Source organism: Diceros bicornis, chromosome 37 (genome assembly GCF_020826845.1).
Source record: "Diceros bicornis minor isolate mBicDic1 chromosome 37, mDicBic1.mat.cur, whole genome shotgun sequence".
NCBI classification, from domain to species: domain Eukaryota; kingdom Metazoa; phylum Chordata; class Mammalia; order Perissodactyla; family Rhinocerotidae; genus Diceros; species Diceros bicornis.
In genome coordinates this window covers 27447729-27472217 of record NC_080776.1, presented here as the reverse complement: position 1 = coordinate 27472217, position 24489 = coordinate 27447729, and the positions used below count along the sequence as shown (strand labels likewise).

The following is a 24489-nucleotide window of genomic DNA, read 5'->3' as shown; positions in this document are numbered from 1 at the left end:
CCACCTGTTTTCAGTTCCCAGCAGGGACACAGATGCCTGGGTTCTCCGTTACTCCCTGGGGATTTAGGGTTGAGAGAGTCAGTTCTCCATCTTGAACTCAAGCTAGTGCTTTGATTATAAACGTCATTTCTAGACAGGGGTTTTCTCCGGGTAAAGGAATGCTCAGTGTCACCTGGAGGGGAGCAGAGTGTGCGTCCCTGTATGTGTGTGCACCTGAGTGTGCGCATGCATGCATGTGTACCTGAGCGTGTGCGTGCACATGCATGTGTGTGCGCTGCAGACACCCACGCTGGCCTGCCCCGGCTGCCCACAGGAGGCTCCCTGAGGAGCTGGCTGCTCTCCGCCCCTCAGGGCGGGTTGGTCAGGACATCTGTGGCTGCCTGGCTTCCTGGGAGGAATGAAGGGGGACTGAGAGACAGGCAGGGGCCCCTCCCTGCCCAGCAGCTGGCCCAGGGCGGGCAGGGCTGGGGAGCTCAGGGGTGGTCCAGGGCCTGGCCCAGGGCAGGCGAGGCCCGGTGCTCCAAGGGCAGGGCGGAGAGACCAGCCAAGGTGGGCCCCTCTCCACCTGCTCCCGGCCTGTTGGCTGTCCTGTGCCGACACCGCCTCACTGTGCCCTCCTGTCCCTGACACAGAAAACGTATTTGGTTCTGTTCACCAAGAACTTCCACGAGCCCTCGAAGCATCTGGGTGAGGCAGGGTGCCAGAAGCCTGAGACCCCGAAGCTGCCGCTTGGGGCCGAACTGCTTCCATTCCACCCACAACCAGGAAGGAGCGTCTGGCCGCCCACCTGACCCCACAGGGCTCTGCGAGCCCCCGAGGCTGCCTGCTGACCTACCTGGGGAGGGGACCTTCACCATGCGCCCCTCTCCTGGGAGGAGCTGGCACCAGGGCCACCCTGGGACTTGTGGAGGGGCAGGCGGGCGGGTGAGCACACAGTTGCTGCTCTGTAGGGATCCAGGGAAGCCCGTGCTGTGCCCTGGGACCCATCAGGAGCTGTGACCCCTGGAGGAGCCTCCCCTCCTGGAGTCGTGTTCTCCCTCCCAGGGTGTGTTGCCCAGCCCCCTGTGCTGGGGGAACCCTGCTCTCCACATTCAGGGAGCCTGAGGTCCCAGCCGCTGGAGCCTCAGCATCCCAGGGCCCTGTGTTGAATGCTTGCAGGCAGACTGGGGCGGGCTGTGATGCCCAAATAAAGTGACCCTTCAGCGGCTCACGCCTCTGTGTTGGCCGCCAGCCTCTAGCCAAGAAGCTGGGCGCCAAGCCCTGTACATGGGGTGATGCTTCGAGGCCAGGGCAGGGCACCCCCACGGGGCGAGGACAGGGGCTGGCGCCTCACCCCAAAAATTATGCAGGACTCTGGGAAGGCAAGGCAGCTGGGGCAGGGGTGCCCGCTCTGGTGAGAGGTGCCGGGCATGGCAGGGCACTGTGGCATGGGGACAGACTGGACCGTCAGGACGTCCTGCTAGGCTTGGCCTTAGGACAATGCTGGCCCTATACACTAGCCTCCTGAATATCTCTGAGGTTACCTGGCAGGACCTGGAACCTTCCTGAGGGTCAGAGAACTTATGCGTTCTCTGAGCAGTGGAGGAGTGGACAGCACGTGGGCCTCTTCGTTCTCCCTGGTACCAGTGAGACCGCCCGGGGTGATATGGGGAGATGCAGACCGACCCTGCCCTCTGCAGCCTTGGGGCCACGCCGCCGGGTGAAATCAGTGTCCACGTGCCTCCCAACCTCCTGCCGGGCCCGAAGTCACATGCTGCTGTGCACAGCCCATGGGAACACGCCCACCGCCAGGCTGTGCAAGGCGGCATCACAGCAGCCACACGAGGTCTCTAGCCTTTTATTCATACAAGGACTCAAAGAACACACGTCGCCTGCTGACACCATGCGGCAGAAGGATGCAGCAGGCCTGGCCGCTGCCGGGCCAGTGACGGTGGCAGGGCCGCCCCTTCCAGGGATGTGTGTAGGGCTGGCCAGAGCGCAGGCCCCTTTGGGGCCGTCTGTATGTAGCAAAGTGCCGCAGTCCTGGCACACGGGCAGTCACTGCCCCAGAGCCCCTGAGAGTCCAGCTGGCCCCCGCCACGGCGCTAGCAGGTTATCATGGGGTGGGTGTACCTGCGGGACTGGGCTGCCTGGTGGAGCGCAGACTGGAGACCCTGGACTCAACACGTCCAAGGACTGTGCCAGGGGCCCTGGCCAGCAACCAGAGGACTCCCCAACCTGGCGAGAAGCAAAGCAGCGCTAAGCAGCCTTCTCAGGGCCCCAGTGCTGTTGAGGACTGCTGGCTCTGGCCTCGGTGGCTCAGCATTGCCCAGACCCTCGAGGGCTGCCCTCCCCTTGCCTGAGCCCCTCTGGCAGGGTGCCAGCCCCCTCCCCAGGGCCTGCAGTGGCTGGTGCCCAGGAGAGAGGGAGGCCCCAGGCCTGGGGGAGGGGCCTCACCAGCCTGAGTGAGCAGCGGGGCACCCAGATGCGGGGACCTGGGAGGGTCACCCGGGTCCTTGGAAAGCTATTTGGGAGGAGCGGAGACAGCAGCTTTTGGTGAACCAGGAGGGGAAGCACTTGTAAATGTATGCTCGTCTGGAAAAGCCCTTAACTGTCGAAGCTCCCCCAGCCCCCCTGCAGCTGGTGGGGTCAGGGAAGGGACCCAGGCGTCCCTCTGGCCTGCAGTCCCAGGTCGCGCTGGCCCTGAGCTGAAGTCTCATCAGCCAGCTAGCATCCCTGTGGGCAGGTGAAGGCCATGGGTCGCCTCCAGCCCTGGCCTGTGTCACCCTGAGCTGGGACCTGGCCCTGGGTCTGGATGTGGCTGGGAGGCGGGGGATGGACAGTGGCCAGGCTGCTCCTCTGCATAGCCAGAGGTCCTTGTGTAGGCCGTGGACCCCACAAGGCCTGCTGTGAGCCCCCTGTGTGAAGGGGATGCTCACATCTGCTGAGGCTCCAGGCCTGCCCTCCTGGGATGGCCAGAGCCCAGAAGTGGCGTGGCTGTGCCAGCTGCGGCTCACTCACACGTCCATGGACCCCTGAGGCTGGTCTCTGGCAAGGATGAAGACCGGACGGTGCCTTGTCAGGGCCATCCTCGCCAGACAGGCTCTCACTCTGACGCTGGGGGCTCTAGGGGGGCCACGGCAGCCCAGGGGGCCTGGCTGAGTCTGAAGTGTTCATGCATAATCTCGGAGGCCCTGCTAGACCCTGGACAGCAGAAACCTGAGCCCTTGCAGGGATTCTCGGGGAGCTGAGGGGTGGGCCTCGCTCTCTGACAGCTGGAGCCCTGAGTTCTCAGCTGGAGGAGGCAGAAGAGGAAGGCACAGCTCGCTTGCACTCTCCAGCAGACCCTGCCTGGGGTCCCCTCCTCGCAGGCCTGGGCACCGCTGCTGTGACAGTGCAGGGAGCTGGGCGGAGAGAGGCAGGCAGGTGGGCAGGAGGCGGCCACCGGCATCCCCGAGGTCCCTGAAATACATGGCTTTTGGGGACATCGTTCCTGGCTGACCTGAGGGCCTCATACAAAATTAAAAGCCAGGGTGGCCAGCAAAGCCAGGTCTGGGGGGCCAGTGCCACCCGCCCCGCCCCCAGCGTAGTCACAGAGCCGCGGTCCCTTGCTGTCCCTCCCTGTCCTGCCTCAGGGCCTCCAGGACGAAGGGAATTAAATATCATCTGTTTTGCGTTTTGGCAAAGTCAGTCCTTGGCCTCCGCTGGGACGGGGGCAGTTACCGCCACCGGGGCCTGGCCGCTGAGAGGACCAGGGTGAGGAGGAGGAGCAGGAGGGACGTGTGAGGCTGGGGGCAGCTGGTGGCTGAGGACTTCTGGCCCTCCCGCTCGGACAGCCCGGGGAGGGCATGGGTCAGTGTCGTCCGTGAGCTGGAACTCTTCTTGTTGACCCTCCGGCTGCAGACGTCATCTGGGCAGCCACCGCCACTGCCTGAGCCACTGCCATCGTCACCTGGGGAGGAGAGGAGGCTCCAGCCCACCCATCCTGGGGACCCCAAGTGCAGCGTCCCCCTGTGTGGGCCCCCCATGCCAAGTGATGCCAGCTCCTTCCTGACCGCAGCACCTTGACCCCGGGGTGGCTGGCACTCCCTGGGTCTGCCAAGGCTGGAGGAACATCCTGGCCAGGTCTCAGCTGTGCTTGGGGACATGGAAGAGGGAGCTGGGTGTCCACCTCCGGCAGCAGCAGCGCCCTTGAAGCCACTGTGGGGCCCAGGGGCTGGGAGGGTCCCCACCCCGTACCCTGCCTTAGCAGGGCAGGGCTCTGCGCCAACCCCATGGCTCTCAGCCTCCAGGGCCCCACCCCCCAGCCCCAGGAAGCCCGGCCCTCACTGGCATCCTGGAAGTCCACGTCGTCACCGTTGTAGGCGCTGCGCAGCCGGTTGGTCATGATCTTCAGCTGCATGATCTGCTGGCGGATGGTCATGTCAGGCTTGGTGATGTCCACCTCCACCTCGGGGTTGTTGATCTGGTTGGCCAGGCCATCACCCATCACCTCAGGGAGGTACCTGGGGGCCAGGAAGGCAGGTGCTGGGTCACTGCCCTGGTCGCTGCAAAGGGGCACCACCCTAGCATACCCTCCTACTCCCCTCCTCCTGTCCGGACGGTGGCAAGCCTGAGACCCCCAGTGGCCATTAGGGACCGACAGAAGCCCATGCAGGCCCCACAGTAGCTGAGTGTGGACACACTGAGCATGGTGCATGCTGCGGGGAGCTGGCACAGGGTAAGGATTTGGCCCTCGTCCCAGCTTTCTGTGTCCTGTTGTGTGTCCCCTATCAGGCGTGGTCCTGTGCACACAGTGCCCAGTGCCACGGGCCAGACAAGGGGCCCAGTTGAGACCGTGCAGGAGGGACAGCCTGTGGTCAGCCAGGTGGCACCTACCGGCCCTTGGCCATCCCATTCCAGCAGCGGTCATCACTGGCAGTGCTCATGGCCATCTTCTCGGTGCACAGCGTCCCTGGCAGGCTGATCCAGAAGTCCTGGGCATCACGTAGCTGGGTCTTGGCCTCAGAGACCTGTGGGGCAGCAGTCAGACCACAGGGTGCCCCAGCCCAGCCTGCCCTCCCCTCCCCACTGCCCACCCAGGGCCTGGATGGCTGATGGGCCACTCACCAGCTTCTCCAGGGTGCCTGTGGGCAGCTTCTCCTGCAGTGCCAGCTTGCCCCTGCGCCGCTTCTCCTCGGATCCAGGGCCCTGGGGGTTCACCTTGGGGTTCCCGCAGCCCTGGATGACCTGGGGAGAGACCACAGGGGTCCCGGAGGGGGTGAGGCCTTATCTGAGACACCCCTCCCATAGCCACCGTGCCCTCCTGCCCATACCTTGGCCGTAAGTGTGTCCTTGTTGTCTTGGAGGGCGTTGATGGCCTCTGCCAGCCACAAGTGCACGCTGCCGATGATGCTCTCTGCGCCCGACGGTCCCCAGAACTTGTCGGTGATGAGTACCATGGAGTCTGGCAGACATACACACACGTGTGAGCACACACAGAGGGCACTTTGTACGTATGCCTGCCGGCCCCCCTCACATCAACATACATAAGCTCACACATGTCGACAAGCATGCATGCTGGTCCACTATGTCAGTGTCTGTACACGTTAGCTTGTATGAAGTGATATGTAGGTATGTTGACTCACTTCAGGCCGGTATGTATGAGCTTGTGCGTGTTGGCATGCATGTATGTTGAGCACAGGTAAGCTTCCATGCGTGTTGGCACAGAGATGTTTGGCCCACCACATGCATGTTAGCTCACGCATGTTGGCTTGCATCCTGCCATCACATGTACACACTAGCGCATGTTTTGGCATGTAGGTGTGGGCCCACTGTGTCAGCAAGTGTTAGTATTTACATATGTTGCCATATAGGCCCATGTTGGCATGTGTGCAGGTTGGCCTATCATGCGTCACATGTGTTAGCATGTATACATGCTGGGGCACTTGCTCAGTGGGGAAGGACAATGAACTGTGACCCCACAGGGCTCCCTTCCAGGCAGCTGCCCAAGTCACATTCCATTAGGGACATTCAGAAGGAATCCTTGTCCCTCAACCCTGGGGCAACCTGCGTCCCAGGCCCCAGCCAGGTGCTCCAGAGGACAGGCCCAGCTTTGTCCCTGCTTCTGCAGGTCCTGGGCTGCTCTGATGGGTGGGGGCAGTGAGGGCTCACCCAGAAGGTTCCTCCACTCGGCATCCAGGTCAGCCTGGTTGGCCAGGCAGCCCTTGAGCACGTTGCGGCAGTAGTCCGGGCAGGGCCGGGCGCCGGGGACCCCCAGGCAGTGCGCGCAGTAGACCAGCTTCATGACGGCCCGTGAGCACTCCGGGCCCAGGGGCACCTGGGGAAGCCAAGGCAGCCTGAGCCCAACCTCGCAGCTGGGTGTGCCCAGCCCCCCGCAAGGAGCCCTGGAGTGGGGGGCTCTGGACTGAAGCCAGCAGTCCTTGGTTCTGCCCCGACTGCAGTGGGACCTCAGCCTGGCCCTGGCCCCACTCGGGGGCCTGTCTCTTCTCAGATGACCAAGTGGGCCTGCGTGCCATGGGGGCGCTCATCCCAGTAATTGCTACGGTCACAGTGCTGTGGTTCCCTGGAGCACTGCTGCCACTGACCCTCCCAGGGGAGCGTGGATGTGCCCGCCAACTGTGCAGACAAGGGACTGAGGCTCAGGGCTGGGGTCATAACCTTTGAAGGGCCCCAGCTGGAGGAGAAGTGGCCCACAACCAGGGCTGTGTGGGTCTGACACTGATGTCCTCCCACACCCGTCCTTGAGTGGGCCTGACACAGGCATCCTGCTGGCCTGCGAGGCCTCAGGCCCCAGCCTGCTCCAGCCTCCGAGCCACGTGTCACTCTTGTCTCCCATCCACCTGATCCCTGCAGCTGGTTTGGCATCCAGCCCCAGGCCCTTCTCCCTTCCCATCCTGCCTGGGACCCAGCCTGGCTGAGGGTGGGACTGGACAGCGGGTGGGCTGCCCAGAGCAGTCACTGCCCAGAGTGGAGCTCATGTCCGTGGAGGTGCTGTCCACAGGCCCCGGGGCAGTGGCCCAGGGTCAGGAGGCGCAGGGGCATAGGGGACCGGGGCTGGGGTGTGAAGCAGGGGGTGGGTGTGGGGGCCTATGGGCTCCTGAGAGCCCTGGGCAGCTGTGCGCACCTGGGCCACCTTCCGGACCACGTCGCTGGCCACGCCCAGGCCCTGCACAAAGGAGCGCGCCGCCACGAAGGCGCGGGTGGCCCGCATGCGCAGCTCACGCGGGGCCTCCCCGAAGGGCCGCAGCGCCTCGGCCTGCTTGCCCAGGCAGTCCAGGTAGTCGTCGGGCAGCAGCAGCTGCGGGTGCAGCTGCGGGAAGAGGCGCTCGAGCAGGCGGGCCCAGAACTCGGCCAGCGTCTCCTCCAGGTGCAGGTTGGCCCCACGGTAGTAGAGGCGCAGCTCGGCATACAGGTCCCGGAAGGCCTTGGCGCTCTGTGTGTACAGCTCCCCGAAGGCGCCGGGGAAGGTGTCCTGCAGCGCCCGCTCTGAGTCGTTCAGCAGGTGCTGGAAGTGATCTGGGCATGGGGGGGTGGGCGTGAGGCCTTCTTCTGAGGGCCCCCTGCCCTCCTGCCCGCCCTCCCATGCTGTGGCCTCTGGACCAGGATTCAGGGGGTTCTGCCAGGGACACCTGATGCTCTGAGAGAATACTCTCGTGTGGTCATCAGAGCCCCGACCTCAGGCTGCAGAGGCTGGATGGGAGCCCCTACAGGGCTCCTGAGACTTTCCCTCCTGGCCCAGGGTGCAGAGGCCCAGGTGGGGGTCCCCTCCTGAGTCTCACGTCCTTCAACTGGGCCTCCAGTTGACATTTCTGAGTTGGGCCTTGGCCGGGGGACAGACGTTACAGTGTCTCAGTGACCCACTGGGGTCACCAGAGGAGGGGCCGCTGGGTGGGGCAGGAAGGTCTTCCCTGTCAGGGGGTGGGACCCACTGAGGGAGAAGAGGTCCAGGGCATCCCTAGCTGCTCTCCTTTCTTCCCCCCATCTCCCCCACCCTCCCTGTCGCTCAGCTGGCCCTTCTGCCCTGCAGGTGTCTCGGGTCTCTGCGTCTGTCCATTTTCCACCCATCCGTCTCTGAGGCTCTCCTGGGCTCCTACATCCCTTCCTGCTTTGCACCCCATGTCTGGCCCTCCCTCTCCGCCTGTCTCTCTCTTGGATGCTCTCCCTCTGGTTCCAGAAGCCTCGGCTCTCATCATGCTCTCCAGAAGCCGGCCTGTCTGAGGGCCCCGGGAGGACCTCCTGCTGCCCTTGGGATGTGCCCAGAGCCCTGGACGGGCGTGCAGAGGCCTCTCGGGGGTCAGGGAGTGCGCATGTGCAGCAAACCTCTGTGGTTTTAGGGAAATGCCCTGCACCCTGTGTGTCTGGAATGGGGCTCCAAACAGCACCCACCCCCTTGGCAGTGAGACTTCAGGCCGTCCCACACAGACCGTCCAGTCAGACTCATCCCCAAGAGCCATGGCTGGGCTGCCCTTCCTACACAGACCACGGGGACCCTGGGCAGCTAGGGATTTTCAGGCCCAAACTTCAGTGTTCCAGGGACACAGGGCCAGGGGGGCTTTCCTCTGGGGCCTGGTGGATATCAGGCCTGAGATCCTAGAACCAGCTCCCACTCCCACCCACCCAAGGCCTCGGGCTGTAGGGCTGGCTGGGGGACTGTGGGAAGGGTGCACAGTCCAAGCTCCCATCCCAGCTCCCACTGTGGGACTCTGGCTCCTGGCAACCCCCCACCCTAGCCTCTCCCCCAAAAAGGTCAGTTTGTAGTTCAATCATTAGCTGAGCTGCACACGAGGGGTCATGGTGCCCACACATCCATGCCTAGCCCCCAGCCCCATCTCCTGACGGGGGTCCTGCTCTGAACCAGGGCCCAGGCAGCTGCCCCTGAAGGCTGCCAGGGATGGGTGTGATGGGGGTGGTGAGAGAGCCTGGGGGCCTGGTGTCCTTGAACACAGCCATCTGTGGCTCCACCAGACTCACTTCCCAGGAGCACTTCAGCCCAAGGCTGCTGCTGGTGGCCCGGGCAAGGGCCACTCCTGAGGCACGAGGGGGCCAAAAGCAGGCACGGGAGTGGGGGTGGGGATGGGGGGTGGCACACAGAAGGGGAGGTGGAGGAGACTCCATGGGGGGCCTAGAAAGGGATGAAGGCTTGCTTTTAACACAGATTCTCACCACAAATGGGTGTCTGTGTTTACATGCCAGACGAGAGCATAAACATCAGAAGGCCAGAGCCTTCTAGAGGGCAGTGCAGGGGCCGCAGGGCACAGACCATGGGATGGGCCTCAGAGTGTGGGGGGCGCAGACCCCATCACAGCAGGGAGGACAATGGCGGGAAGGAGCAGGAGAGAGACGCCGGGGCAGGCTCTGTATGGCATGCCGGAGAGGGACTGACGGACGCAGACGGAACAGCAGGATGCTGACAGGGAGCAAGCAGGGATCCAGGGCTGCAGGTCTCAGTGACGTCAGGGAGACCCCAAGACGCAGGGGAGTGGATGCAGGGTCCCCACCCACGGACAGGCCCAGGAGTGCTGGGTGTTGGGTGGCACTGAAAGGGGCCACCCGCGTCCCACCCACCCCACCCCACCCCAGACAGCAAGGGAAGACTTGCTCCAAGTATCATCGCTGGAGGCAGAGATGGTGCAGCTGACCCAACAGAGACAGAGTAGGCGCCAACGAGCCGAGGCCAATTAAAGCTGGCCAGGCCCAGCAGCCACGTGGAAATGACCTCGGGCTCCCTGGCCGCCTGTCCCCTGGGGCAGGGGCCGCCCCACCCTGGGAGCCTGCGAGGCCCGCTGCTGTGGGTCGGAGTCCAGGGGCCGAGATCCATGGGCCTCCCGTGGAGGCCACTGCTGGTGTTTCCAAGCTCGGCCTCAAAGCCATGCCAGGGCTGCCTGTCAGCCTCAGGTGCCCGCTCTCCCTCTCCTCTCTGCTCAGGCTCACTGTCCCATCCCCCCAGCTCCGGCTGGCGCCTTCTCCCTCGAGACCACTGAGACCTTGGGCTTCGATCTCAGCTCAGAGGTCACTTGATGGGGGATCCCCCAGCACCCACACTGTCCTCTTTGAGGTGCCCACTGTTGGCGTCATTACGTCACCTCACCATTCCTCGTTTAGGGCCCACTGCTCTCTGTCCATATATGACCACCTGGCGAGGGGCTGGGGATAAATGACTCAAACAGAGCAGCTGCCCTGGAGATGCAAGGGCCACACCAGGGGCCCCACACTCCTCGTGCCCCCACCCAGGGCAGGCCATGCACTCTGTAGCCCCACCCTCAGTCCACGGCTCCTGATCTCAGCCCTCATGCTGAGCTCCCTGGATCTAGGCCACCTGGTGGCCAGTACAAGGCCTGTCCCTGGCAGGTGCTCAGAACTCCGTGCATGACAAGGAGCCACCTCAAGGGCAGAGGGTCCCCTCTGAGGGGCTGACGGAAGGGACAGCCCCTCTCTCCCCAAACATGCATGTGTATCGGGCAGTACACACCACACAGAGGTGTGTGCAGAGGCCTGCAGACGACTCCAGGGCTCATGGATCCCCAACTCAGGCCCCTACCCGCAGGCAGCCTTCTGCTATTGTGACCTCCCAAATCCCAGACCCCACCCCCAAAGTGCTAACCCCACCTACCCTCTGACCCTATCTCACCGGTAGAGGGCCCCGTGTGCCCAGCTCCCCACTGTGGCCGCGTCCCGTGGTCCCCGAGCTCCAGCAGCCCACTCACCGTCGAAGCCCCGCAGCTGGGCGGCAAGCATGGCCTGCAGGGCACGGCCGCTGTCCAGAAGGGCGGTCTCCAGCTCGGCGCGACTGCGGTTGGCCAGGTTCTCCTCCATCTCGCTGGTGCAGCAGGTGTAGCCCTGGGGGCAGATCCTCAGATGCTCACCTGTGGGGAGGGGCTGGCGTGAGGGAGAGGAGGGGGTCGGGGAGGCAGCTGTGGGACCAGGAGAACTGGGCTCGGCGGGCCACCTGGGCAGCGTGGGCGTGGATGGCAGACCTGGGAGGGGGCACAGCTTAGGTGGGGGTGCCTGGGTGAAGGCAGAAGAGTTGGGGGCAGGGCAGGCCAGGAGGCCCCCAGCACAGGACGCAGGAGCAAGGCTTCCTCTGCAGGCCTGATCTCTGGGACCCCTGGGAAGCCCGGTAGGGGCTGGGTGTAAAGCAGGGGTGCAGAAGGCTGGGCCCCAGCGCAAGGATGTCCTCTTCACTCAGCTCCTCCTAGCCCCCCAGCCTTGCCCTGCTGCCACCGTGGAGGGCTGTCCCAGGGGTCCCTGAGCAGCTCAGCTCTCAGCTGTACCCCAGCACAGAGAGGCCTCAGGGTCCTGTGTGTGGGGTGGGGGTGGGCTGCCAGACACAAGGCTCACTGGGGAGGCTCCCAGGCCTGCCCGGTGCCCCTCGCCTGGGCCCAGGCTGAGCACGGGGAGGAGGAATGGCTTCCTGAGAGGCAGGGCGGAGCCTCCTTCTCCCGACACCGGCCTAGGGCACAAGATCCCACTGAGGACAGACAGCAGGGGGGTGTAGCTTTGCCAACGAGGGGTGTCCGGAGACGGACAGCTCTGGGCTGGTTGAGGCAGCAGCCCCACAAGGCACACAGCCTACCTGGGTCGGCCGGGGCCGGGCAGTAGTTGGCTGGGGGACCTAGCACGAGCCCTGCCCCTGCCCAGCAGGACACACCTGTGTCCCCTTCAGGGTCAGTCCCTCCTTTGCACCCTCAAAGCCCCCATTGCCCCTCGTGCTGCCGCCTCAGGTGTCGGCTCCCTGGCGGCTCTGCTTACAGCCCTGAGCTAAGATGTTTCTGTCCTGGGTAAGGACAGGCCCAAGAACACACAGCCCTGCGGGCACACTGCGGAGCCGCGGGGAGGGTTGCCCAGGCTACTTCATGCACCAGCAGGAGAGGAAAAACCGCTCCTTTGAAAACGTGCTGCTCCCAGTTTTGTAACAACCACATTTTGGGGTGGGCGCTGTGATTCCACTTCATAGACCAGGAAACCAAGGCTCCCAGAGATTGAGTCTCTTGTCCAAGTCACACAGGGAGGGGCCAAGGGCTCACGCTGCCTGATTTCAGGCCCCCACACCCGCTAGGCCTGTCCCCTCAGCCACCCCTCCTCACAGCCCTCTGCACACTCCCCACAGCCCGCTCTTCCTGCCTCTAAGCTGGAGAAGGAGGGTCCCTCCTGGTGTCTGCCTGGGCTGGCCACGGAGTAGGACTGGAGGCAGGGGTCTGGCCTGGATGGGGGCTGTGTGGGGCTGGGGTCGAGGGGTCACCTGGTATGGCCAGAACAGTTGTGGGGTAGGGGGAGGAGGAGCCTGGACCAAGCCTTCTGGGTCTTGAAGGGCGGGGGGCTCCAAGGTGACCTATGGAGGAGTCAGCAGGCCTGCATGAGCTGCCCTGGTGGGCAGAGGCCTGGAGAGTCAGGCAGCCTCCAGTAGAAGCCTTGGTGGGGGATAAATAAGACTAACTAATGATCCTGAGGCTGAATGAACCCTGAAGAGCCTGTTGGGGTGGCCGGGTCCGACCAAGTTTGAATGACTTTATCTCCTGCACCCCATATGCACAATGCGCCGGGGCAGCTGAGACAAGTGGAGAGAACAGAGCGTCTGGCTGGGGCAAAGTCACAGTGCAGGCCCCGCTGCAGCCCTGTGCCCCTCAACCTGACAGTGAGGAGAGGGTGGCGGGGCCGCAGGGGCAGTGGGAGGGAGCTGCTACATACCTGGGTGGACTGGAGGGAGGGTGTCAAGAGGGGCCTGGGAGAGCCTACTCAGATGTGGTGGGTAAGGGGAGGGCAGAGGCAGGAAGGACAGCCCCCTCCCCCTTCCCACACAAACCTGCCCTGAGCTGCCTCATTTGCTAGGGCCCCAGCTGCCCCCTGCTCTCACACCTCCCTCCTACTACCCAGGGCTTGCCCCCCGCAGGAGCTGCATGTTTGGGGGACCACCCCCCCTGCTCCCTGGGCCTAGAAGTGATGCTGGCATGCCTATGTGAAGGGGGCTGTGGCCCCCTACATTGGGACAGGGCTGACCTCATCGTAGATAGATGGGAGTGACAAGACCACTTGTGTGCCCACCCTTGGAGAGCCCCAGGCCTGTGGGGGTGCAGAAGTCAGGGGTCAGGGACTCCTGAGGTGAGTCAGGCCAGGCATGGGCCTCCTGGGCACCAGCTGGAGTGGAGAGACGGAGCCTGGCTCCCCAGGGCCTGGTAGAGAGGAGCCACCCCCCATCCCTGTCCCCTTTCCTTCTGGGAGAGGGCAGGCACCTCCAGGCAGGGATGGCTGGGACATGAGAACATCCCCAGCGACCATCCTTTGTGCTCAGCTGCCTTTACCGACTCTGTGTGGCCCCGGACCCTCACCAGCGGCATCAGGATACAGAGCAGGACCGCAGGTCCTCTCCCTGGGTGTCTCCTGCAGAGCAGGGCAGATACTGGACCCATCTCCTGGAGGCTGGAGGCCTCTGTGGGGCTATGCAATGGGGCCGTGTGCACCCAACCAGGAGGCAGCTGAGCCCCCTATCTCATGTTGGCCAGAGTTCTGCCTCAACCCCTGCGGACCTCCCCCTCCAATTGCAGGGCTAGGAGAGCAGCCTTGGCGAGGACCCTCTCCTGCTGCTCAGGACCACCAGGCTTGTCGTGGTGCTGGAGGTGGGGGTTGGGGGGTGAGCTAGGGGGTGTGCCCTGGGGGAGGGAGAGGAGGCAGGTTCCAGCCTGGGGCTACCAGGTGACACCCTGGGCTCAGCTGTGATGGGCACCCAGGCCAGGCCTGCTGGGTCACGGGGCAGCGGGGGGCAGGCAGGAGGGCGCTGGCTCCGTGGGGCAAACACAGCTCTTTAGGTGGGCACGGGCTGCAAGGGCGTAAGCATCCCCGGCTGGCTGCCCTCCCTCCTGAACCCTCCTTGTCCCCTGGTGGGCCCCACCCCCATCCCGAACCTGCCATTCATGCTGACAGGAGAGAGAGGCTGTCAACAGAGAGAAGACAAAACACTGAGAGACACAGGGAGCCCCCCATGGGCAGGCTCTGAGTAGCGCTCCTTGGCGCTGTCAACCCACCCACCGCTCACAGTTGTGAGCTGGCCCCCACCCCAGCGGCCTCCTTGCAGCCCCCCAGCCCTGCCTAGCCACCTCGTCCAGCCGGCCCGGTGACCTGCGCTGTTCCGGCAGCCCCAGCACAGCCCCCGTCCCTCCCTCCCTCCTCAGACACACACGGGAGTGAAGACACGGAGCCAGAGCCTGGGCGCCGGCCTGAGGCTCCGGGCAGGCTGGGCTGAGGCGGCCCCCCGAAGCCCGCTGCAGGGCAGACGTGGTGGTCGAGGCACAGAGACTCTGAGCTTCCCTTCTGCTCAGCCCTGGCCCAGCTCGGCCTAGGCCCACAGGTCATCTGTTGGTCCTGGACATCAGACGGCTGGTGGCGGGCTCTGCAGGGCACCCCCTGCATTTCTCGAAAAGCAAGCCACCCCTCCTGGTCAGAGCCAAATGCTTTGGGGGTGAGGAGCGTCTGCCAGGAGAGAGGATGAGCTCCGCGACCCTGGAAGTGTGCAAGTCAGACTGACAGAATTCTCCTCTTGTCACTGCAAACCTTTCCATCCCCAGACCCCCACCTCTTCTCTCAGTTCAGCACCTGGAGAAAGGTGAGGACTCAGGCCAGGTGGGAGGAAGTGTTCCTGCTCCCCCCCATCCATCCTACAGCTGACAAGCCCACCCCACCGGGGGGCATCAGCCTTTCCCCTCTTCCCACTGACCCCTCCCATCTGCTCTGAGGCTGCTCCCCCAGCTGCCCGCGACTGTCCCTCTTTTATTCCTTGCTCCTTCTGCTGCTTGTTGGACAGCTGACTATTTCCTTTCAGAACTCTCCCTTCCCTCAGCCTTCTGGAAGCTTCCTCCCCTGATGATTCCAGGTTTTCTGGCAGGGGAAGAGGGGAGGTTTGTTCCCCTACTCCAGTCCCTGCAGAGCCTCTCCTCCAGGCCCCACCCCCAAACCCCAAGCCCCTCAATTCCCGGATGCCCTCTGACCCTGCTCCTCAGGTTAAAATAGCGGCACTCACGCCCTAACCCAGCGCAGGTGCCTCTCTTGCCCGGCCGCCGATGCTTGTCCATCTTCCCCACTCCAGAATCAGATCTCCTGGGGTCACCCAGACCCCCCTCTCCTCGCTAAGCCCCTGTCAGTCTACAGCTCAAACATCTTTGAGGCTCACACCCTCCTGCCACCTGCTAACACAGCCGCAGCTCCAGCCCTCCTGTCTTAGGGCATGAGCAGCCTCCTAATGGCATCCCCACCCAGCAGCCACCCCCTCCAGCACTGTCACCCCCACGTGTTAGCTCAAGACCCCCATTCCAACAGCAGTCACTATCTCTCATGCTGGACACAGACCTCATTTGTCCAGGCCCAGCTTGGCAGCCGCCTGTGACTGGTGGCCCTAGAGCCCTCCCAAGGAGACTGCAGAGGGAAGATGGCGCCATGCCAAGCCCATCTCTCCAGAAGCTTCCAGCGCTCAAACACCAGAGTATGCAGACTGCCTGCTCGACCTGCCTTTACAGCCACATCCCAGACACTCTGCACCAACTGACCCAGCCGCCCCTAGAACACTCCCTCTCATTCACTGTAGACAATTAGCCGGCACTGGCCTCCCTCACCGTGCTGGAACACGGCTATGCGGACAGTTCCAGGCACCATGGTCCCCAAACACACCAAGGGGGAGGCCCAGGTCTGGAAAAGCAGGAAGGCAGCTGCTTCCCCAGCCTCCCCTCTGCTCAATGCTGAACCCCACAGCGGGTCTTGCTGGCTGACTGGGTGGAGGGGGGGTGCAGAAGGCTGTCCCCAAGCAAGAGACCCTTTTCTGGATGACTACCCCATGCCCACTCCCTCCGGGACCCCATCCAGCTCCAGTGAGCCACAGGATCCTCCTGGCATGCCGACCACTCAGCTGGGGGGGGGGGCACTGGACAAATGGCCCGTGGGTTTCCTGGGCGCCATTGCCTGAGCTCCAGACCTTCCTTTCTTACCCCGCGCCCCCAGAAGCGTTTGCCCCTGGCCAGTCCCTGTCACACGGTCACACCTGAGCACCTAGAGTCCACCCAGGAGGGCAGCTTCAGACCCACCTCGGAGAGGACATTTCAACGACCATCTCGTCTGCCCTTACTAACACATCAACACCCATAACCCCTCCCACCTCCGCTCCCAACACGCTTCCCTGCCCCTCACCCACAATCTCACCCACCACCCAAGCCCCCTCCACCCTTTCAGCCAAATGACAGCGTCACCAAGGAGCCCCTCTGCCGCCGCAGCAGAGCCTCCGTCACGCCCTGGGACCCGAAATCGAGGGGCGCCGGTTGCGGACACCTCTGGCTTGGTGAGAGGGTTCCGCCCCCCAGGCCCTCGAGGGGCTTCCGCTGCCCGAGGGCGACAAGCGCGAGACTGGCCGGGGCTGCGTCGCAGGCGGCGGAACAAAGGCCGGGCGCCCCGGTCGCCAGTCGCTGTGGGCAGGGACGGGGGACCGCGGGAGCCGGCGCGCGGGGTCTGGAACTGCGGCCGTGCGCTCGCGCAGTGAGGAGCGGCGCTGGCGCAGACGGCGCGGCGGGCGCGGAGAAGAGGGGGCCGGAGGCGGGGGTGCGGGGGCTGCGGCAGGCAGGCAGGCGGGCGGGCGAGGCGGAGAGGAGGGGGCCTCGCCGTAGGGGGCTGCGGCAGGCGAGGGGGAGGGGAGGAGGGAGACGCGATTGGCGGGGAAGGGGCTTGCTGCAGTGGGTGCGGCAGGCACGGGGATGAAGTGGCGGGAGGGGGGCTCGCAGGGGCTGCGGCAAGCGAAGCAGAGGGGGATGGGTCTGACGGAAGAGGAAGGGGGGCTTAGCTGCAGGAAGGGGGCTGCGGCAGGCGATGGGGGAGCAGAGGAAGGGATGGGGTGGGGAGGGGTGACGGGGACGCTGCGGGGATACAGCTGAGAGGGCCATGGGGATGGGGTGAAGGTGGGGAACTGATGGGGAGGAGAGGAGGGTAGGTGATGGCGTGCGGTGAGAATGGGGAGATCGGTGCGGGGGACATGGAGACTGGCGATGGGGCTCATGATGCGAAGGGGGTGGAGAGATTGATGCGGACGCGCACGAGGGCAAAGATGGGCTAGAGGTGGGATGAAAGTGGGGTAGAGGGACTCAAAGAGGGATGAGGCGGTGGTGTCGGGGACGACCGGGGTGGAGATGAAGATGACAAGGAGGAGGAGGTGCAGGTGCGGGTGGCACGCCAGGGGATGGGGATGCGGTGGGACTGAGGAGATGGAGACGGCTACGGGGCAGACGGCGGGCTGGGGACCCGGCGGGCCGCCCAGCTTGGATCCCAGCTCCGCGGACGCCAGCCGGCCGTGGCCCGAAACCCGTTCGCGGCGGCGACGGCAGCTCCAGCGGCGGCGTCCCCAGCTGCGGTGGTGGCGGCGGTGACGCTCCGGGCGGCCCGCGCGACTCCGGGTGCGTGTGCGAGGGGGTTTAGGGGTCCGGCAGGGGAAAGGCGGAGGAGCAGGACCAGGCTGCAAGGGCTTGGAGGAGGCGAGAGGGAGAGGAGCCGAGGCAGGACAGGGCAGGCGCGCAAAGGACTCTGCGGCCACCGCGCGGGGCAGCACCGCAGCCGCACTGGCGCGCACAGCGAAGGACGCGCCTCCTCCCGCAGTCCCCGCCCCGCCGCGCTCGGCACCGCCCCCGTCTCCCAGGAAACCCCGGCGGCCGCCCCGCGCCCCCTCCCGCCGCCTGCGGGACAGCGGCCCACAGGCCCCTCGCTTCCCGGGGCCCCGGGGTGCCCACCCCCGCGGCCAGACCCCTCCCGCCCTGCCCTGCGGGTGCTGCTCCCCATCTCCGCGGGCGAGTACAGGCCCTCCTCCGCCCTCCCCCTGCAGCACAGCTGGCGCAGGTCGGGGGCTGGGTGCTCAGGGGAGCCAGGGCCCATTCCGGGATGGTGATGGGGCGGGTGTCAGGTTTCTTCCCCGTCAGAGACTGGCAGCCCACCACCTGGGAGTCCCCTCTCCTGCTGACCAGGACCAGATCCCCACTGCTGTCTGGGCACTTAAAGGCCATCAGTGACCCCGAATCCTCCACCTGCCCGCTCCAGCCCCCTAGTCTCTCACCTCAGTGACCTGGGCCTCCATCCTAACCTCCAGATCTGCTTTCCCTAGGAAATACCAAACTCCACCTGGCCAGACCCTCCTCTGGCCCAGCCCTCACCTCCTCTTCCACACCTGTGCCCCTCCCTCCGTCCTAGGACATCATGGATGGCTCTCACCAATACCCTCCACTCCCTGCAGCCCCTGTCCGCCTCTCACCTTCACTGTGCCTACCAGCCCCACTGGAGAAAAACACAGGCTCACCCACTCAGGCCAGCCTCCCCTCAGTGCAGCGGTCCCGTGTCCCCCTCGGCCAGCCTGCACATGGGGACACAGAGAGGGGCCTGCTGGACAGGCAACTGTTGAGCCAAGTGCCCTTGCCAAGGGTGGCCACACCCTTGTGTGGCCTGAAACCCTGAAGAAGGGGTTTCATCAGGTAACTCAGAAGGCTGCTCTCTGTGCTGCCTGGTTTCTGCTTGGGGACCGCCTGGGCAGGCCACCCTGCCAGGGGGCACCAGGTTTGGGGGTATCTTGGCCGGGTGGTGGGCCCCATAGGATGTGGGCCTGGTCACAGCTCTGGCTGACGCCAGGCCCCCTCCAAGTGGCTCCCTGATGGCTGCTCCAGGGTTCATGGCTCACAAGTCAAGCAGGGTCAAAGGCTTTGCATCAGCTGGGACTCCAAGTCTTGGCTGTGGGGTGAGGGGCTCCTCTCGGGGCCTGGCGGTTAGGTGCTCCCCAGAAGTAGGCTCAGCCCTGCTTTCTGGTCCTCCGCCCAAGCCAAGCTGCAGAGGGCACTCACTGGGACGCGGTCACATGCCTCTCCCTGACAGTGGCCTGGCAGCGGGGGATGGAGGTTGGTGGGTGAGTGGAACTTCCTGGGGCTCTGCACGGCTCTCCAATCTAGCTTGCCCGCCCGCCTACCCCTGGGGCGCGGGGGTCAGCTCGGGAGGCCCAGGAGATGGACTGGAGCCGCCCCCTCTGCCGTGTCCACAGGGGACATCCTGGAATTGCAGAAGAGGATGCTACAGCTCAGGGACCCTCTCAGCTGTGTTCCCCCAAAAGGCATAACGTAGACCCGTCCATCCACTTTGTGAATGCCAAACGGGCAGAGACGGCACAGGCTCTCAGCTGGGCCAGAACACAGAGCAGACCCTAGGATGCCATGGAGGCAGGCCCATACCTGGCACAGGCTCCATAAATACTGGGGACTGAACAGACGAATGGGCAGGAGCAAAGGGGCTTTGCTGCTCACTCTGAACCAGCCACTTCCTCAAAGCCAGGCAGTCATCACCAAGGTCATGGTCGCCCCCTGCCTGGCATCCCAGCCCCTTGTCACTGCCATCCGGCTTGTGACTTGCTTCTTCCACTAACCCCTCGCATCTCACATGCCCTCTCCCTTGCTCTGCCCTCTTTCAAGGCCCACTCACCTCTTCCTTGAGGAAGCCTTCCCAGGTCCCTCTGGGCCAAAGCACCTGCCCAGCTTCTGACCTCCCTGAGCACAGGCAGCCCTCCCCAGAGGCCTTCCCCGGGGTCCCAATCGGCAACCCTCCCTGGGGGAGGAGAGCCGCTCTGCCTGCCGGGGGGAGCCTCCACTTCCCTTCTCTCGCCTCTCCGCCCAGCACCCAGGCAGACCTGGTGCTGGGTAAACAACTGTATAAAGAAATTGTACAGAGAGAATCTTTGTCCAGTGTTGGCACTCACAGAAACAACGCTTAACACCATTGTGGCCCCAGAGCCACGTCTCAGACCTCCCCTTCCTCTGGGAAGCCAGCACTTTCCTGACTCGACCCCTCCCCAGAGGCAGCACGACAGCCAGACACCCCACAAGGTCTCCCTTGTTCTTACAGAGGTGCCAGCCATCTCCCCGAAGAGATGGAGCACTTGCTATGTGCTATGTAAGGGTCTCAGCCCTTTCTGGGTTTTCGAATCATTTAATCTTCAGAACAGCTCCTCTTGCCCATTCTACCGCTGATGGAGCCGACGCAGGGAGCTAAAGTGACATGCCCGAGGTCACTCAGCTTGGAGTGGCTGCACGGACACGGGGCCCAGTACAGCCCAACAATCCTGGCCTGGCTTCCCCCACCTCTCCCACTGCAAGACCTCCCTTAATTCCAGTCCCAGGGGAATTCCTGAGCGGAGGGCGGAGGCTGAAGCAGGAGCAGACACGCTGCAGATGGCCCACCTGCTGCCCGGAGAGGTCTGGGCAGTCTCCAGCAGGATGGTCTCACCGGGTGGGCCACTGACTCAGCACAGCGGCCCAGGCAGCACCTCTGCCTCCAGCACACACCCAGCTCGCAGGTGTGTGGGTGCTGAGCAGGGAGCCCGAGCCCAGCCTTGCAGGCACAATTGGTGGGGGTAGCAGATACAGTATAGGACACAGCCAAATGTGAATTTCAGATAAACAATGCATTATTTTTTAGTTTAAAAGTATCTGGCCCAAAAGAATTGAAATCAGAGACTTGAACAGAATCTTGTACACCCCTATTCATAGCAGCATTATTCATAATAGCCAAAGGGCGGAAACAACCAAGTGTCCACTGATGGATGAATGGATAAATGAATGTGACATATCCACGTGACGGAATACTACGCAGCCCTGACACACACTACACAACCAGGATGAACCTTGAACACATCATGCTCAGTGAAAGACGCCAGACTTAAAACGACAAATACTGTTATGATTCCACTTAAATGAGGTACCCAGAGTCGTCAAATCCACAGAGATGGAAAGTAGAAGGGTGGGTGCCAGGGGCTGGGGGAGGGGCTAGGAAGTTAGTGTTTAATGGGGACAGAGTTTCAGTTTGGGAAGATGAAAACATTCTGGAGATGGATGGTGGTGATGGTTGCACAACAATGTGAATGTACTTAATGCCACTAAACCATACACTTAAAGATGGTTAAAATGGTAAATTTTACTATGCATCTTTTACCATCAAAAAAAGTCTCCCCCTCAAAAAACACCCTCCCCCTCAAATATTTGGGATATATTTATACTAAACATGTGGGGCATACTTAGACTAAAATCTTACTTGTTGTTTATTTAAAATTAAAATATTCAGGACATGGTTACATTACAAAATTATTCGCTATCTGAAATACCAATTTGACTGGGTGCCCTATGGTTTTCTCTGCCACAGCCGGTGGCCCTTGGTGTGGTGTGGGAACCCTGACTGACGTCACACAGGCTCCCCACCTGCAACACCCCGTCACACAGGGCATGCATACATGCATACGTGTCCCCAGGGCTCCCTGGCTGGGGTCCTCAGACCCTGCCCAGGCCGGCAGCAGGCGGGCATGGGGAGTGTCAGAGGGCACTTTGCCTTCCCACAGGCCTCAGCCTCCTCGGAGAATGATGGACCTCACGATCTCAACGAATAGGAAGACACAATTATCTCCATCTTACAGATGGGAAGACTGAGGCTGGGAGAGGTTACGTGACTTGCTCAATGTCTCAGACCTGTTGCCTAATGCCGTTCCCCTCTGACCTCTCTGCGAGGCCTGCGGCCCTCTTCTGAAAACTAGCTGCCACCCTTCAAGGCCACCCCGAGAGCCCCCCCTGGCTGGCGGCACGGCCCTGTGCTGGGGGAGTACTCCCTCATTGTAGGCTGCCCCTCCAGGAGAGGCCTGCAGCCGACTCTTCCTGCAATTCTCAACTTCCCAGGACCAGGGCCAGCTGAGTGGTGGGTGATGAAGGGCAGAGGCCCTCCCCTCCAGCCTGGATCTCTCTGATCCCCAGCCATGGCTCCTTGGCCCAGCTGGGTGCAATGCCACCATCCCCATTTTACAGAAAATGACACTGAGGCAGGGAGAGGTTCAGTAACTGGCCCAAGGTCACATAGCGAGTGAATGCGGAGCCGGCACGTGAACCCCGGCAGGCTGGCCGGGTCCAGCAAACCAGGTTTTGGCTTCCTTTCGGTCCCTGTCTCTTCCTAAGACGATGGCCATGAGGAATAGTCACTGGATTCAAGGGACGCTGGCCCTGGGCCAGCGGTGTGGCCTTGCCCATTAGCTCAGCTGGTTGCCTTCGTCTCAGCCCCGGGGTCAATGTGCCCCTCCCTCCTTCCTTCAGCTCAGATGCCACCTCCTCAGAGCAGCCCTCCAGGTCCTCCCTCTCTGTGCCCAGCCCTCCCGACTTTCTGAACTGACAGGTCTCCTCTTGCTCCTTCTCTAGTCCTGAAATGCTCCAGGACCCTTGGCCTCAGGCTGGAAACTCTAAATGTCAGACAAAGTAGAGGCTGGGCGTGGAGTGTGGCCATGCAAGCATCTGAGGTCCCCACTGAGGACAGGGTGAGAAGGTCATGCTCACAGCAAGAGTGGCTGAGCAGCGTGTAGCACCCTAGTCCGTCCCAGACAGGGAGGGGTCTTTGCTCTACGGTCGTGTGACTGCGAACCCCACGTGCATGTCTACGTTCACATATGTTATTTCTCTTACTTTTAACTTACAAAAGTAACACATGGTCACTGTGGCCAGCAAAGCCACAGCTCATGTGAGACCTGATACTCATCCTGTTCCTGCACCAAGAGCATCATTTATGGCTGTATTTCAGCACCGAGAACAGCACCTGACACACAGTAGGAGCTCAAGGAACAGCTACTGAGGGATTCAGAGAGACTGTGAACATTCAGTGTCCCCATCACCCCCCCTTGCAGGCAGCTGGCTAGGCTCTCGCTCAGCCCCAGGTGCCTGGACACCCCCCTGCTCCCACCTCCTGGCCCTGGCTCCCATCCCCCGCAGGCTCTGCTGAGTGCACACATCCAGGCTCCCTCCACCAGGCTTCCCACTAGCTGCCCAGAGCGCCTTCTCTTCTCTGCGCCCTTGCCCACCTGCCGTCTGCTAAAGCCTGAAGACCCCTTCTCAGGACAATGTTTATGAAGTGAAAAACTATGCAGAGGCTCACAAAGGAAACCAGGTGCAATGCAATAGCTATCAGAATGTTATAAAACAAACGTGGGCTGTGCCACACATGCTTTCCTACGAACAGGTTTTGCAAGACCCGGCAGCAGCTCTAACACCTCCCAGGATCTCAAAGTTGTGATGAATGTCAGCGGTGTTTCTGCTACAAATGTAAAGGGACGTGAAAATGTCAGCAGTTTCTATTGGCGACCAAGTCCCAGGTACTGGAATACCATTGTTGCCTTGTCCATAGTCACGCGAAATACTATATTTTGGTTACAGGTCAGCAAAAACGGAGATCTAATTTCTTTCTTAGCCAAGTTCATGAAACTATCCCTGGGCCTCTCCTGCACACCCCGGTTAAGAACCCCAGCCTTGAATGACCTGCCTTCACACCATGTCTGTCCACCACAGTTTGTCCATCCTTCTAGAGCCGATTCCACCACTCACCCCTGCAAGGCTGTCCTAGCCCCAAAGCAGAGAGGTGCCCTCTCCCCCGTGCTCCCTCGGCCGATTCCATCCTGCCTAGGGCTTTGGTTCAAGTGCTCCTAATGGGGAGTGGGTGGCATTTCCAGAAGGCACTTCCTAGCTGCTCAGGAGTGTCCTGCACTGCACAGGGTCCCTGGCCTCCCTGACTCCACCCCTAAATCACTGTGACAACCACATCCCAGGAAGGAGGCTTTAGCTGTGTGTCTTGAGTTGCGGCGGCCCTGCAATGTCCTCCAACTCCGCAAATACACAGTGACGAGGAGACACCAGTCCCCGGTGTTAGGTCCCTCCAAGGGAGGACGCCAAGATGCCTGGGGTGTCCTGTAAGCAGCCCCTACCAGGCCGGGGGAGGGGGCCAGGGATGGTGAGGCTGAATCATTTAAGAGCCTCATCCCTTTAAAAAACCTCTGTTTGTCCAGTGTGTCCTGCGCTCCAGGACAATGGGACATGCAAGTGAACACCTGAGCCAACCCTGGCATCGGGTGGCATCATCTTCTCCCCAGGGCCTGGAGGTGGTCACAGGTGGGTGGGATGTACTCCCTGAAGCCCCCAGAGTCAGGGATGGGCACTCAGGGCCCCAGATGCTTAAGGATGCACTCGGATGTCACACACAGTTCACCACAGGGGCCCAGATGGCCACAGGTGGCCCCAGGCGCCAAGGACGTGCTCAGATATAGGGATGGGCTGGACGGCCACCCACGGTCTCAGACAGAGGTCCTCAGTGTTGGGGATGTGGTCTGAAGGTGTGCACAGGCCACAGACCACCACCGATTCCAGCACTGACGGTGAGCCCAGGAAACGTCCCTACCAGGGAGGCTCGGGGCCAGGGTCACTGCCAGGTGCACTGCCTAGGGCCCAGTGCCTGCCTGGGAGGGAGATATGCCAGCTTGTCCCTCAAGGTGTTGATGGCACTGCAGCCAAGTCCACAGTCTGAGGGTTGACCGGCTGGGTCCCAAACGAGGCTTAGGACATAGTGCCTGCCGGGCCCTGGATGGCTGGGTTTGGGAGGGGCTGGCAGCCCCAACTGACTTTCTCATCATACCCTGACCTTCTGGGGGTTGGGGACCACGGCTTTTGATCT

At 62.7% G+C, this 24489-nt stretch overlaps 1 protein-coding gene across 1 annotated transcript in view; it reads right to left on the bottom strand.

Annotated features, from left to right (window-relative positions):
* Window positions 1-1823: 1823 nt before the first annotated feature.
* GPC1 (glypican 1) overlaps window positions 1824-24489 on the bottom strand; it is a 31671-nt gene continuing 9005 nt past the window's right edge. The window contains exons 2-9 of the mRNA XM_058533331.1: window positions 10686-10844; window positions 7106-7497; window positions 6133-6298; window positions 5295-5425; window positions 5089-5208; window positions 4858-4991; window positions 4309-4484; window positions 1824-3931 (exon numbers count right to left, since the gene is read on the bottom strand). Coding sequence (XP_058389314.1) covers window positions 3699-3931; window positions 4309-4484; window positions 4858-4991; window positions 5089-5208; window positions 5295-5425; window positions 6133-6298; window positions 7106-7497; window positions 10686-10844 — 1511 coding nt within the window. The 3' untranslated portion in view covers window positions 1824-3698. The remainder of the gene's footprint in view (window positions 3932-4308; window positions 4485-4857; window positions 4992-5088; window positions 5209-5294; window positions 5426-6132; window positions 6299-7105; window positions 7498-10685; window positions 10845-24489) is intronic.